This window comes from Thermobia domestica, chromosome 2, assembly GCF_964235325.1.
Source record: "Thermobia domestica chromosome 2, izTheDome1.hap1.1, whole genome shotgun sequence".
Classification (NCBI taxonomy): Eukaryota; Metazoa; Arthropoda; class Insecta; order Zygentoma; family Lepismatidae; genus Thermobia; species Thermobia domestica.
In genome coordinates, this window is record NC_137455.1 from 283,196,550 (window position 1) to 283,211,339 (window position 14,790).

Sequence of the window (14,790 nt, forward strand, 5' to 3'; positions counted from 1 at the left end):
AAATGAACAACGCTGAAACGGTCCGTTACAGGTTGCGACGGGCTTCAAAAAAAATTGTAGTGAACAATAAGAAAATACAATTTTTTTACATACACAGATTTATATAATACTGTTCTGGTAGTTCATTTTTACATTCTGGAGGGTAACGGCTCAAAACATCTGCTATGACGTTATCTTTTCCAGCAATGTGTTCGAACACCAAATCGAATCTTTGTAACTTTAAAATCAGTCTGGTAGTCCTAGGTTCTAGGTGCTTCAACGTAAATGCATGGGTTGCCGCAGCGTTATCACAATGGACAATAGTCCTTCGTCCTAAAAGATAACTTTGAAAATGTTCACAAAGATACAGAATAGCTGACAGTTCTAATTGAAACACTGATAATGATAATAAGTGCAATTTTAATCTCCGACTAGCATAGCCGATGATTGTTAATTCATTTGACGGCCCTTTATATTGAGCCAAGTATCCTGCCAAATTTTCAGAACTGGCATCACTAAAAAGATGAAATGGTAAGGAAAAGTCCGGCTGTCCTAACGCTGAAGGTTCACTTGCGAGAACTCGTAGTTTCATAAAAGAATTCATTGCAATTTCGTCCATAACAAAAGGTTTGTTTTTCTTCAATAAATCGAAGAGAGGAGCAGATAACTACGAAAAATCTTTGATATGCTTATGGCGCCAACCTACGAGCCCAAGGAAGGATCTTAAGTGTTTCTTATTCTTAGGAATCGGAAAACATCGAATCGGTTCATTAGATTTAGGGTTAACTTTTATCTCATTCCCATTGACGACATGTCCTAAGAAATTGACCTCTTTCAACAAAAATTTGCACTTTTGATAATTTAATGAAAAATTTGCTTTTTCAAATATATTGAATACTGCCTCTAAATGCATAAAATGTTCCTCCAAAGACGACGAAAAACACAAAACATCATCTAGGTACACAATCACGTAAGATCTTGTTGACATATCGAAGAATCGATTCATTGTTTCCTGAAACACAGCTGGTGCAGGTTTTAAACCCATAGGAAGTGCGAGCATGCAGTATTGTCGTCCTAAATAAACAAAGCTGGTACAAGGACGTGAAGAAGGATGCAATCGAATACCATAGTAGCCAGAGGTACAATCAAACGATGTAAAATAATTTGCTCCGGATAAACGAAATAATAGATCATTAATAGGTTCAACCTGAACCTTCGGAGAAATTACTTTCAAATTTAATCCCCGCAAGTCCAAAACTGGTCGTACTCCTCCATTCGCCTTTCGGACACAATGAATGGGATTTCGATAAGGGGACGATCTTTCCTCCGCTATACCATGTTTCACCCATTTGTTTAATTCTTTCTCGAATTCGGCTCTCATAGCCTGAGGAATGTTATATATTCTTCCTACGACAGGTTCATTGTCGGTTAGTTCAATCTTATATAAATTTGCTTTTATAGGACGTGGGTAATCAGTAAAAAGATGACGATATCTCACAAGTAATGTAAATAATCTCTGTTTAGTTTCCTCATCTATATCAGTTCTGTCATAAATAAAAGTTCGTAATTCATCTTCAGAGATACTAGGTTCTGGTGGAACTTCTTTATCTAAATTGTCAAAGATTTCACTTCTTTCTAACTTATCCATAGTATCAGTGTTAGTTACCACAGAGAGGCAGACACAAGCTGGTTTGTTTAAAGTCAGAATAATCGAATTTCCTTTGCTATCAGTCAGACTTAAATGTTGCTTCTCTATATTTAGCACGGCATGAAATTTCTGTAGAAATGGACTCCCAAATAATAAGTCTGGACACATCGATTTTACTACAAAGACAGGGACTTCAAATAAATGGTTATTAATATTAAAAGTTAATAATTGTCTGCCCTTAACCTGAAAGTTTTCTTTTCCGGCAAATGCTTTCAATGTAATTTGTCCATATGGCTTTAGTTTCGCAGATGGAAATTTTTGTTGAATCTGTTTCCAAATTCGATCACTGATTAAATTTAACTCAGCTCCAGAATCAATAATAGCAGTAAGGTTTAGTGTTCCTAAACTGCAGGAAATAGAAGGGGAAGGATAACAATATTCATCTTTAGTAATAAGAGATTCGTTATCCAACTCGTCTATAACGAAAGAAACTGTATATTTTAAGTTAGTTTCGGTATCGTCCAGCTTATCAGAATTACTATCACAGGATCTCGCAATATCATACTTTTGCATTAATTGTTTCCGTTTCTCATCTGAACAGTGATACAACTTTAAATTCTTAAAATTGTGGGTTCCAAGGTTTTCTCCTGTTAGAGTTCTTAAAACTGCACAATTTTTCAATATCCTGACTATAAGATAAGGTCCAACATATGTATTGGCATATTTATGCGTGCGATGTATATTAGCAACTGATGGAGTATGTGTTTTTATCATCACCAGATCGTTTTCATGTAACTGAGTTTGACGCGGATCCAGGGGTGGATGTTCTTTTCTAGAATTAATCTCAATTAACAACTTTTTATCTTGGGGCTCAATTTTTGATAACTCCTGAGGCCAAGGAAAATTTCTTTTAAAGGAATCGGTTGCCGAATATGAGAGAAATAACTCGGATGGACTCGGATTAATTGCTGAACACAGAGAATTATTCAAAAGATCCTGAACTTCTTTAATTGATTTACTCCACTTAGTGTGATCATTCTCGCATTTCAGGCGTAAAAGACGATTTAATTCACGATGTCTCCGCTCTACTAATCCATTCGCATGTGGAGAATAGGCAGAAGTTGTATGAGGCTGAATATTATGCATTTTGCAGAATTCTCTAAATGTTTTCGAAGTAAATTGACTCCCTTTGTCTGTAATGATATCGCGTGGATACGGAAAATTATGAAAGTAAGCTCTTTCTAATACTTGAATTATTTCTCTAGTATTAGCTTTTCTTAACGGATAGAAACTTATAAATCGAGTATATACGTCAATGATTGAAAGTATATAATAATAACCATAACTACCAGGAAGTTTACCCACTAAATCTATACAAAGTTTTTCATGGGGTTTCTCTGCATCGATATGGTAATTTTCGCTCATTATCTTTCGGTTTCTAAATTTGGTATGAGCACACTTTAAACAGTCATTTATACAAGAGGTAATATCTCTTTTCTGTCCTCGCCAGAAGAAAATTGACCTAGTAAAAGCAAAACATTTTTTTACACCAAAATGACCTCGTTCATGAATTTTAGTTACAACCTCTTTAGCCAAGGATTTCGGTATCACCAATAACCAACGAGACGTTTTGCCGTCTTTTACAAAAACCAAGTTTTCAACTACAGTAATATTGTTAATATTTCGGTTGTTTTCTAGTAAATCAATTAATTTCTTACAATAACTGTCTTGCTTCTGATGTTCAAAAATTTTGTCTACTGAAATAATATCATTTTCTTCCTGGAATACAAAATTTAGTGATTTAGGTTCTGTTTCCAAAGAAGGGCAAAGTCCTGTATCATCGCAACCCTCTCCCCCTTCTAGATTGAGTTGCGAGACTCGTTTCCCATTATAGTTTCATTAGGTGAAACAGCCAAGTTAACTTCTCGAGTAACTACTAAGTTAGCAGTATCTGTTTGTGTCTCAGCAGTTCTTTGGTTTCGTCGATTTCGTATAAAAGGTTTTCTCCTTCCGTACCATATCCCTGATCCACCCGGGACTCTATCATTATTTCTACCATAATACTGAGGATTATTTCGTATATTCCAACTAGAAGTATTAAATGTTTGGACTGCGTTTTCATTTTGGTCGGTCTGCTGATTCACCCGCGCAAGCCGTACGTAAGGTTTCCCGTTATTATTAGATTGGTTTCTAGCAGCATTGTGTTCACCAGAACTAATACTTGCAAGTCTCAATAGTAAATCCTCTACGGAAGTAACTGGAACAACTCTCAGCAAACGGGACTCATCTCGTGGTAGACACGTTAAAAGCAGGTCAACCAGTTCTTTCTCGTTGTATTCTTCTGCCACGCTGTTATATTTCTCTACCAAATGCCACGCAAACTCCATTACTGACGGATACTTTGACCTGTCATACCTGGTGAAAAGCAATTGACGCTTTTGCTCACGCTCCAGCACCGGTGACATGTATTGAGCCTTGAAGTGTTTTACAAAATCCTCATATGTCAAGATGTCTTTGGAGATACTACGAAACCAACCACTAGCGGCGCGCATTAAACACTGAGGTACTAAAACAAGCTTGTCTTCATTGGATAAATTAAAAATTTTAGAATACCTCTCGAACTCATCCAAAAATTTTCTGGCAGTTCCAGGGGTCAATTGACCTCCAAAACGAGGAAAACTCTGTATATCTTTTGGTTTTAATGTGTTCCCTTTAATCTGTTGTTCCTTCGGTAAGACGCTAATTCTGTTTATATTAGGGTTAATATGATCAACGTCACTACTATCGTAATTATTAGCAGGTAATGTCGAAATACAAGGCGATATACTACTAACAGTAGTTACTGCTGAAGTTGTAGTAGTAAAATTTGTAGTCAACGTAGGAACGTGAATTTCGCCTATGTTAAATGGAATTGATCGTATTGTTTCACAACTTCGACCTACAGTTTCCTCACGCAATTTAACCATTTCAATTTTTAATTCGGTATATTTCACATTAAGATCGGCATATTTCTTTTCGCCATCTATCGTGAATTTACGTAAATTATCTTTCGTAATTGTATTTTCATCTTGTAATGCTTGTAAATCTTTCCGTATTTCAGAGTACTGTTTTCTGTCTTCAACAGCATTTTCCTTTAGCTGTATTATTTCTGCTTCTTGCAGTCTCACTACCGAACTGACAGCCTCAATCTTTTCTTCCATTCGAGTAGTTTCCGTTTTTAGATCTTTGTGCCACTCTTCCCGGATTGTTCTAAACTCCTCTTTCATCTCCGATCTAATAGCTGCTTGCTCCTGTTTCATGTCCATAAACATGTTTTCCATTCTACATAATTTCGACAATATTATTTGTAATGTGCTTTCCTGTGTTTGCCCTGATAACGTACTTTCACTATTATTATTGTTTTTCTCGACTACGTCTTCATTAGCATCAATCATGTTTGTTTCTGATCGAGATGTATTGACGTTAATAGGGCTATTCAAATTGCTTGACGCGTTACTCGCAGACAAACGCAGGATGGGCACAGTTTCGGGTGCACTATTTTCATTCTTGCACTGGGGACATAGCCATTCCACTTCACTGTGACTTAAAGCATTAAAGTCTTCGTTAGGTATATTCATGCAGTCGAAGTGGTACCAAGACTCACAACGACTACACATTATAGAATTTACAGTTTCGTCACTTGATGATAAACTAGAACTCGACGCGCAACACGCGTACTCACTATCCTGCCTATTAGCACTAGAAAGTTTATTGCCTCTCAATGCCATTTTTGCTTTCATACAATACCCCGGAATCCTAAGTAAACACTAGTGTAGTATTCAATTAGTTAGAACTTAAACACTTCTTCGACGACAATACAACTCCCGTCTTAGTTTCTTAATCACAAAATTGTTGCCAAACAACCTGAAAAGTCCTGTCACGGTCGCCATTTTGTTGTGTTACTCCTTATATTAATAGGTTACAGGTTCGGAAACAAGACGGTGTGCCCTCATAAGAATGTGTTCCGATGTATTTTCTTACAACTAATGTTACCTGTAGATTCCGGAGAATATTGATTTACAGATGCATCATTTTTTTCTTTAAACTTCCTGGCAATAAATCCCTTTCACAAAATATAGAAAGCAGAAGAATAAATAATTGTAGTTTTATATCTTTAGATAATTATTTTGTGATTTAAAATTGCACAAAATTATCTTTTAAAAATTATTTAATAGTCTTGTTTTACGACAATACACTATATATCTTCACTTACTTTCTTCTTCTTTAAACTTAATTACAAAAAATGTTCAAAGATTATTTATATCAGAAAAATAAGTTTACAATATGAACATGAGGTATTTAACAAATAGTAAACTTAAACCCAACAGTGCAGATATACATAACGTCGGCATATTGACATTAACATTGAAATAAAATGAACAAAGCAGTAGAAAACCTAAACCCAACAGCGCAGATAGACATAACGTCAGCATATTGAATAAACATAAACCAAGCATTCAACTGTCAACATTGAAAATAAAATGAACAACGCTGAAACGGTCCGTTACACTGTGCATAAATTCACTTTTTCTACTTCTTGCTTTTCAATGTTATCAATGATGTCAGGAACAGCTTATCACAATTTACTTCTGCAACTTTTATATCAGACGTAGTCTAAAGTTCGTTTCCCGGTGGAAGAGCATAAAAAAATTAATTTCATAATCATTGACTTCCATTAATTATCTGCCTCCTTTAGCCTAAAAGGCATAACAGTGAGAAATTGAACTAAAAAGAACTTTTATACTCTGAAATTTTCTTTCTTTAACACTTAGTTTGTGTCTACATCTGCATATGGGATCAATCTTGCTAACAGAACATTTGAGAGGATTTTTATAGGATGTTGACAGAAGAGAGCTGCCTCGATGAATATTCAATCAGTTTTGTCGTCTTGCTTGTGAATTGGAACAAGGATTGACTCTTTCCACTCCTGTCTCAATTTCTCCTTTTTCAGATAAGGAAAATAAGTTTGTGTTTCTTGTTTCACAATTTTTTCCGGATTTATCATTTATGGAGATTATTCATGGATGGACACTCATTCGATAGATAGTCCTTAAGCTATAGTTATGTCTTTCATTATAATGCTTATAGGTTAGCACAACACATAATCTTATAGTTTCCATCTGTAGTTCATTTATATAGAACCCGTTGCAAACAGGAGCGTCATTTCAGATTTTGCTTGGGGAGGCAAAACCCCTTGATATAAGTAGAATTTCGCGCTTTCCCTCATTTACTACTATTCTATTGAAAAAATCTATATAAATCTCAAACTCAGGGGGGGAATGCCCCTCCCTGCTCCCCAAATGACGCTCCTGGTTGCAAACTAATGGTGCCAAAATTGCAGGCAGAATTGCATGGTTAGCTGGCCATATCAAGAAACAAAGATATAGAAATATTCTCTAATGCCACGTTTATCCATAAAATTTTATTGCTTTTCTTTCACTGCATAGATCAGGTAGAGAGGGCTTCTATATTTATAAACCCTATAGTTCAGATAAATGAGATGTTACAATATTTTTTTCTTTCTCTACAGGATATTTGCTGGCGAAAACAAATCAGATACATTTTACATACCTATTCTTACTGCATTAGCCTTTGCTCGATTTCCTTACTACTGGCAAGCTTTTGATTATTTGCAACAGAAGATAGATAATTTTCAAGATATTATCATCCCTAACATTACAGATTTTATGCTTCAGGTAAAATAATTTGAATGTTCCAAAGAAGATAATATATATATAGAATGTAAAAGATTAAAGCACTTTTCTTTACAGAATACAATTTTATACAACAGTCGCACTGCAGTTCTGAGAGACAATCAGCTTTGATGTTTGGCAGGACCTGTCACCAACCAATGTTCCTCTTCGTGAATGTGGTTTTACAGTATTAAATAGATCATCACCACCTTAAACAACGTCCTTCATGACACGCCCATCACATATGCCACTTCCATCACCTTCGCCCACATAATCGAGCTCAAACAATTTGTTGTCTTTGGAAATCGGAAACGTCGTCCAGTTATACTATTGCCGTCTGCTCAGTTCACTATACACTGGAATTTTATTGCTCCTCAGTAGTGCGGAGTTTGTCCTAGCATACATCCACCAAGAAGGCGCTGCGAAAGCCACTTGATCCTTGCCAACCCTGACATTTAACGTGTTTCTAATTTCGGTGTTTCTATTATTTCGATAATATCTGTATATCCTCGTCTAAGGTCACCAGTCTGATTGAGTCGCGAAGGCAAACTACACACAACGCAGGATCATTAATCTTTGCAGAAGCACGAGATATAATTGCTCCACATATAGTTGTGTTTATGTAGATATATTCTATAGTTGATTTTCGAATGCATTGTAGTGAACAGAGAAACGAGATATCAAAACTCAAACTCTTGATGAACTTAAAAACAAGATCAGTAAAATCGTATTAGGTATTGCTGATTTCGGAAGAACAATTTATTCATTACCATAAGTTAAAAGTGAAATGAAATCTTCAGTTTCACGTCGGTTATGCCGGTCAGGCTAAAGGAGACGGTGATGATGACAAATCAATGCAATGGTTGAATGAATAAAGTGGGAGGAAGTGAACAATTTAATCATTACCATAAGTTAAAAGTGAAATGAAATCTTCAGTTTCACGTCCCACGTTTATGCCGGTCAGGCTAAAGGAGACGGTGATGATGACAAATCAATGCAATGATTGAATGAATAAAGTGGGAGGAAACTTGAGAACCTCTAGAAAACCCATGAACACAGTGTTTGTCCACCACAAAGCCCACTTGGTGCGAACTGGGATTGAACCAGGGACCCCACGCACCAGAGTTGAGCGCTTTACCACTAAGTCATCGTTCCCCATTTTCAACAGTTTTCTATAGTTTACTTTCACTAATATAATTCCGTAAATGTTTTCATCATTGACTTGCTCGCATCAATCGTGTTTTAGTCTACAAGCTACGAGTAAATACATTAAATGATGATTTTTTGTATTTTCTCATACTTCATGAGTCATCATAAGTTAACTTGAAACTGAAGAATTCTAAATCTAGATTTAATAATGCATAAAGACCTATCCATATATTATAATATAATATGTATGATTTAGTATTCTATCCTTCTCTCTCCTTGCTAGTCTAGTGACTAGAATGCGTGTCTTTGGAGTAGGGTGTCTCGGGGTTGATTTCCGTTTAGAAATCATGGAACGTATTATAGTGGTGCACATCTAACATTAAACTCAACACCTTGTTCTATGTAACCTAGAATGACCATACAGCCTGATTTTAAGATGATAGTAGCTTCTTAACAAAGGTTGTCCGGTGTCCCGGCAAAAATGGAAACGGGATGCAAAAGGACCCCCTATTTTCTGCTCGTAATTGCGTATTACAATTTTTTATGTGTTCTTTACCCCATATTTGAGTCTTTGTACGGAAACAGTTCGAAATTATGTATAACAGTTTCATGCTTTTAGAACAGATAACTGTAATAAACTCCATATTACAGAAAGTTGTTCGCCGACCATTTTCGATTCGGTGCCGCTATCTGGCGTATTATGCTGGAACTACGTGTTTGCTGGCGGGAGCAGTGTTGTGTTCCATCTTGTAGGTGCGTGAATGTTGGTAGTGAGTGTTAACAAATGGCGCCGAAAATCAACCGGTATTGGGAGGGTTATGTAATGACCCTTTTCCATGCTACATTTCCGTACGTACGCATTGTGAAACAGTGTCGGGAGAATGGATGAACACTCGGGTTGACTACTGTGAAAGGTATTGTGGCCCGTTACACACAACGGGCTCCCCTTGCAAAACATGCACCCACAAAAAGCACCAGGAGAAGGGCTGCAAGCAAAGTGACACCCATAGTGCTAAGATAGATTCGTCGATTGATATCCAAAGAAAATCCCCGACTCAGCGTCATATGGGCTACAGATTTCACCTCACACCGTTAACTATGGAAAAAATGAGCCGCATATGAGATTCAGATTGAAGCATGTGCGGAAGGCCCGTGTACACCACCTGCTTCCGCGCCACATTGCCGAACGTAAGACGAACTGCAGGAAACTGTATGAAAAGTACCTAGCAGGTTTGAAATGAAAGAAAGTTGTCACAATTGATGAATTATATCTCCTTATCACTGCTAGTAGTCACATTCAGGTGATCACATACCGTGGCATTGAAAGCAAGAGGCTCAGTAACTTTGTTCGTCACTGCAGCAAAAGTTTCCCAAGTGGCTTTATGGTTGTTACGGGATTGGATATGAGGGTAAATTGATGATACGCAAGGTGGGCAAGAACATGAATATAAATGCAAGATACTTCCAAGATTCCATTCTGACACCTATCTATCGGAGAGACATCCACAATTGTATGGAATGGACTCGAACCAAGTGATGATCCATATGGACAAGACTTCGAGCATACCGCCAGAACATCACGCTTTTATTAGGAAATTGCAGAGGAATTAAGAATTTGTGTCATTCCGTTTGAAGACATTCCTGTGAAAAGCCCAGATGCCAGTTCAATGGATTTTTGCGCATTTGGTCTGTTAAAACGACGTCTTCAAGATTGCCACCCGCTCACCTGGATGGTATATGAAAAGCTTGCAGGGAGGAGTGGGACAGAATTCCCATACCTGTCTTGTGCCGGAACTTGCTGCAATGGAAACTGTAACGCCGTGTCATAGTCTATAATGTTTGGGATCCAATAGAATATGACTGGTGGTGGTGGCGCAGTATCTCTTAATGTGAGTACTCGTCAAAAATGGTCGGATATAAACCTAACAATCTTCTGTAGTTATACTTCTATTAGTAGACAATCGAAATTAACTTCTACCTCACTGGCATAAATAATGATATAACATTGAATATACTTTGGCGTATTGTCAAATTATTCCAGTTTATAGTGTCTCATTTTCCTTATTTTCTAAATCTGGTCACCATAATATAATCTCGCTGCTGACAAAGAACTTAAATACAAATAGATCGATATATCAAAGTATTTGGATTCAAACGACAAGTCGTCATTTATTTAGGAAAAAATCACAAAGGATAATCATTTTTGCAAATTATACCTATGGAATACACAGCAAGGGACTTTTGATTAGGAATTGACTTAAATCCTTAAACAAACCCTGTTGATTAAAAAAAGTAATGTGATGAGTTATTCATTAGTTTGAAATAACATAACTGAAATTTTCTATACAAATCTTAATTTAATCTTAATTTTTGTATGTCTTATTTATTGTTAATAGTAGTATACTTTTCACCTATTTTCACATTTTGTGATCTTATTATATTATTTTGTGATCTAATTTTGTGATCTGTGTGTATATATAATTAATTTAAAATTAATAGGAGTTTATTTTATTTAAAGGTACTACCAAAATGTCACGAGATTTTACACGATTGCTTCTACAAAAGTCTTTCTCTAAACTGTTGTGAGGCATTTAATTTACAACGCACTGAAGAAGGATTTTGTTATTCTTTCAATTCCAGAACTTCAGAAGGTTATAATAGAAGGTAAGAAGTTTTGTCATTTTCACCGAGAAGTATTCACCCATATTGACGATATAAGTCAACTTTCAGTTCACCTTAGAATACAGTAATGCAGTATGATACAAACTTGAATTATTTATGGATTAGTGGCTATTCAATATGATGTGCTATATATATCGAAATTTGAAGCAGCAAACTGAATTTAAATATTTTTCAATTAATTCCACCAGAAACTGGCCAGGAAGGGTCCGAATGGGGCATGTGAGTTGTTGAACGGCATGTATCACATATGAAAGAGGGCATGAAACTATGTACATATGTAAATTTATAGCGGCTGAGGGCAACATGGAAAAGCAGGAGAGCCGGAAGAAATATGGCAGGCCGTAGGGTCCAGCAACACAGAAAGCTAAGGAATCACTACTTCTACGCGTGAATAACCATAGAAATGAAGATCAAATATTTAGTAGTAGATGCATGTTAAGATCTGATATATGTAATGAACATCATGGCCGCCATATTGACTTGCCATATTGAATTCGGATTCACAATGTAGAAGAGAAAGTGGATTATGTAGCATATGAAATAGCATTGAAATTTTACAAGGAATTCATTGGTATTAACCATTCTGTAGCAACTCTATTGTGAATTGAGAAGTAACATGAAAGATAGTCGTGAGGGAATATTTCAACAAACGTCGGAATAACCTGTCGTAATAATGTTGGCACAGGATGCGCATCTAGAAAAAAATTACAAAGAGCATTTGCACAACCAAAGAGCTGATAATATTGCAGTGTTAAAGATGGATAGTTGTCGTCTCGTTAAAACACCCGACACAAAGGACAGCTGGGGATTACAGGTAAAATTACGATGTGGTTCTTCTAAAAGAGAATAACATATATAATCACATAAGCAAGTATACTGATGAAGGTACATACTAATCTATGAAGGACAGTTCATGTGAAGAATATTTATAAGAGTGTGATGAAAACATAAGAGCTGTTCACAGTGTCCACACCTGACGAAACATTGATTATCGCACTGATGCTGCTGACAGTCCGATTGTTTCATGATCAAAACAAAAGGGCATTGGAGTCTCGAATTTTCCCAGGTGATCTTCAAGATAACTAGTCATGTAGAAGGTTTAATGAAATTGGTGAACCAGGGAACACTAAACTGGCAGTGCGTAAAAGCTGGGAAACGGATGAAGTTGTCACGATGAAATACATGAAACCCATCAATATGTAATGGAGCATCCTTAATAAAACTCACGTACTGTTTGTACGTGCAAAAGAATCCAACATCGAGAGGTTGAATATGTCCAGTGCATTTATGAGGTATCAGTTTCTTGTGAAACTCAATAACATCCGGAACAGTGGAATGCATCCGTTTATCATCTTTGTTACAAGACAACGAATCAACCAACGGCAAGATGGGATTATCGTACACATGTGGCTAGAATACTTCCTGAAGAAAAAGCTTCAAATAATCCCTGTACATATTTGCTGATTTTCTAGCAAATACCTTGATATCGAAGGGATGTCAGGCATCTTTGCAGGGAATTTACCTGTAAGTTTAGAGGATATAAGAAATAATGGAGACGGTTTCCCATCCGTTGATATAATGGACATGACCATATACGAGTGCGTAACTGTTGTCGTTCATCCTATGCTACAATCAGTGGCGCATTTAGGATTTTGTTTAGGATTTAGTTGGGCTATCCACAAGAACTTATATTTTCCCTTTTGGGCGCCGACAAATTTTAATAAAGTGCACATAACAAATTTATTTCGGGGGGTGAGCCCGATAGCCACCACTCTAAATACGCCACTGGCTACAATACCCTCGTTTGACACCTTTATTTGCCAGTGTCCTGCCTGAATGCATTTCTTTGTAGAACCTACTTTGGTCTGTTAAAAGCTTGGCTTAAATTGAGGTTTTCTTTTACAATCATACACTCTGTTTCAGCAACAAACTTTCCTTCACTTTGATCGTCTTTGGTTATTTTGGACAAGGAATTAGTAATTTTGCGTGACACAATATTATTGCCCTTTTATTTTTTTAAATCCAAGACCAAGTTGCTTTGAATTGAAGAGTGACCATTGGATCCGTGTCCTTTTTTAAATGCATCGCCCACATTTTAATTATCCGATCATGAACTATTCCATTCATAGTCCGCGTTCTTTACAACGTTGTAATACCTCATTGTTTATTTTTCTCACAGACACTTTGCTTCGGTTTCGTTCAAAGTTGCGATGGAGCAGAAACTTGTAGCGTGAAAACACAGATGACAATTTTATTTTTTACCTGAAGTTTTTCTGTCTCCATCCAGTAATAATACATATTTTTTTAACTGTTGGCTCCGTATATTTTGCAGCCTCCGTATTAGGAGGGAATGGAACGTAGGACGAACTACTACTCTGGTCGGAATTACTGTATCTTTGAGCATGCATTGACGCGTCCGTTACACCAGTTTCTTCCCGGGGTCACTGTCACTACTCTTATCACGGTCACTGTCTCTCTTATCTTCATCTGACACGCTATCATCTATCTCTAACGTTTGATATTCTTCGACTACTGTATAAATATTCACTGATCTTCTGCAAAGGGATTATTGTCGCACGTCCCAAACGCACACACTAATAATGACACAACTACCTGGGGACTCATATTCAGTCTAAATGACAGAATGCAGTGAGGTGAGAAATTATAAGGAAGAAAAAAGACAATGAATCTTTTGCAATGTGAATACTAAGATACGTACTAGATTTGGTCACTTCAAATAGTTACCCTTATCATATTGCAAATCTTGTTTACTGTTATTCGATGTTTTGGTTCTTTTTTTCGTTTCCTCGCTGTCGCTGAAACTTGAAGAGTACCCGGCGCCTCCACCATGTAAAATTCTCTCATTTTATGTAAGGTAGAGCAATTATCGTACACGGGAATTTGGACTTTCCCATCACCTTTTATTATAAAATATTTTGTTAAATACAGAAATGTATTACAATAAGTAGTCCCTCTAATAATTTTAGGTAAGAAAGTGGAAGGAACCCAATCACCAGGCGTCGTAGGGCTTTTATACGTGACGTTACTCTCTTTGAGAGGAGATGAGTTTGTGAGATTAGGTGTCTGTCGGTGACCGGGTGTCGTGAGAGAGAAGGGGAACCCAATAACCGAGCGTCGTAGGGCTTAAGGAAAGGTATCTCTCAATTGACCGAGCGTCGTGAGAGGGTAAGGTGTTCCCAATGGCCAGGCGCCTTAGGGCTTTAGGTGGTTTGATCAATCTCGATAGATTGATGCTTGTTGAGGCATGCTCCTGTCTTTTATCCTAAAGTGTCGGCTATCTTCGGTGATCTCCGTCTTGCCGACTGCTGGCGATTGTGGGCGACTCCTCTTCGGTACTGTCGTCTGCGTTGTATTTGTTTACTGTCAACACGTGTAGTGCACATATGGTTATCGCATGATGTGAAGACATGCGGAACCTTACAATATTCATGCCCACAAGAAGGAATAACTTTTCCAAATGATGAATTAGAAGATATCTTGTCACTTCCTAGCACTTCCTCAACAGTGGCTCACCGATCAAGGGCACATTAACTTTCCTACCAACCACTCTATCTTACTCGACTACTTCACTGATAATGC

The 14,790-nt window shown here is 37.0% G+C and overlaps 1 protein-coding gene across 1 annotated transcript in view; it reads left to right on the forward strand.

Annotated features, from left to right (window-relative positions):
- Positions 1-14,790, forward strand: part of LOC145679445 (pickpocket protein 19-like) — an 86,835-nt gene that overhangs the window by 48,260 nt on the left and 23,785 nt on the right. The window contains exons 3-4 of the mRNA XM_081750026.1: positions 7,197-7,362; positions 11,027-11,172. Coding sequence (XP_081606152.1) covers positions 7,197-7,362; positions 11,027-11,172 — 312 coding nt within the window. The remainder of the gene's footprint in view (positions 1-7,196; positions 7,363-11,026; positions 11,173-14,790) is intronic.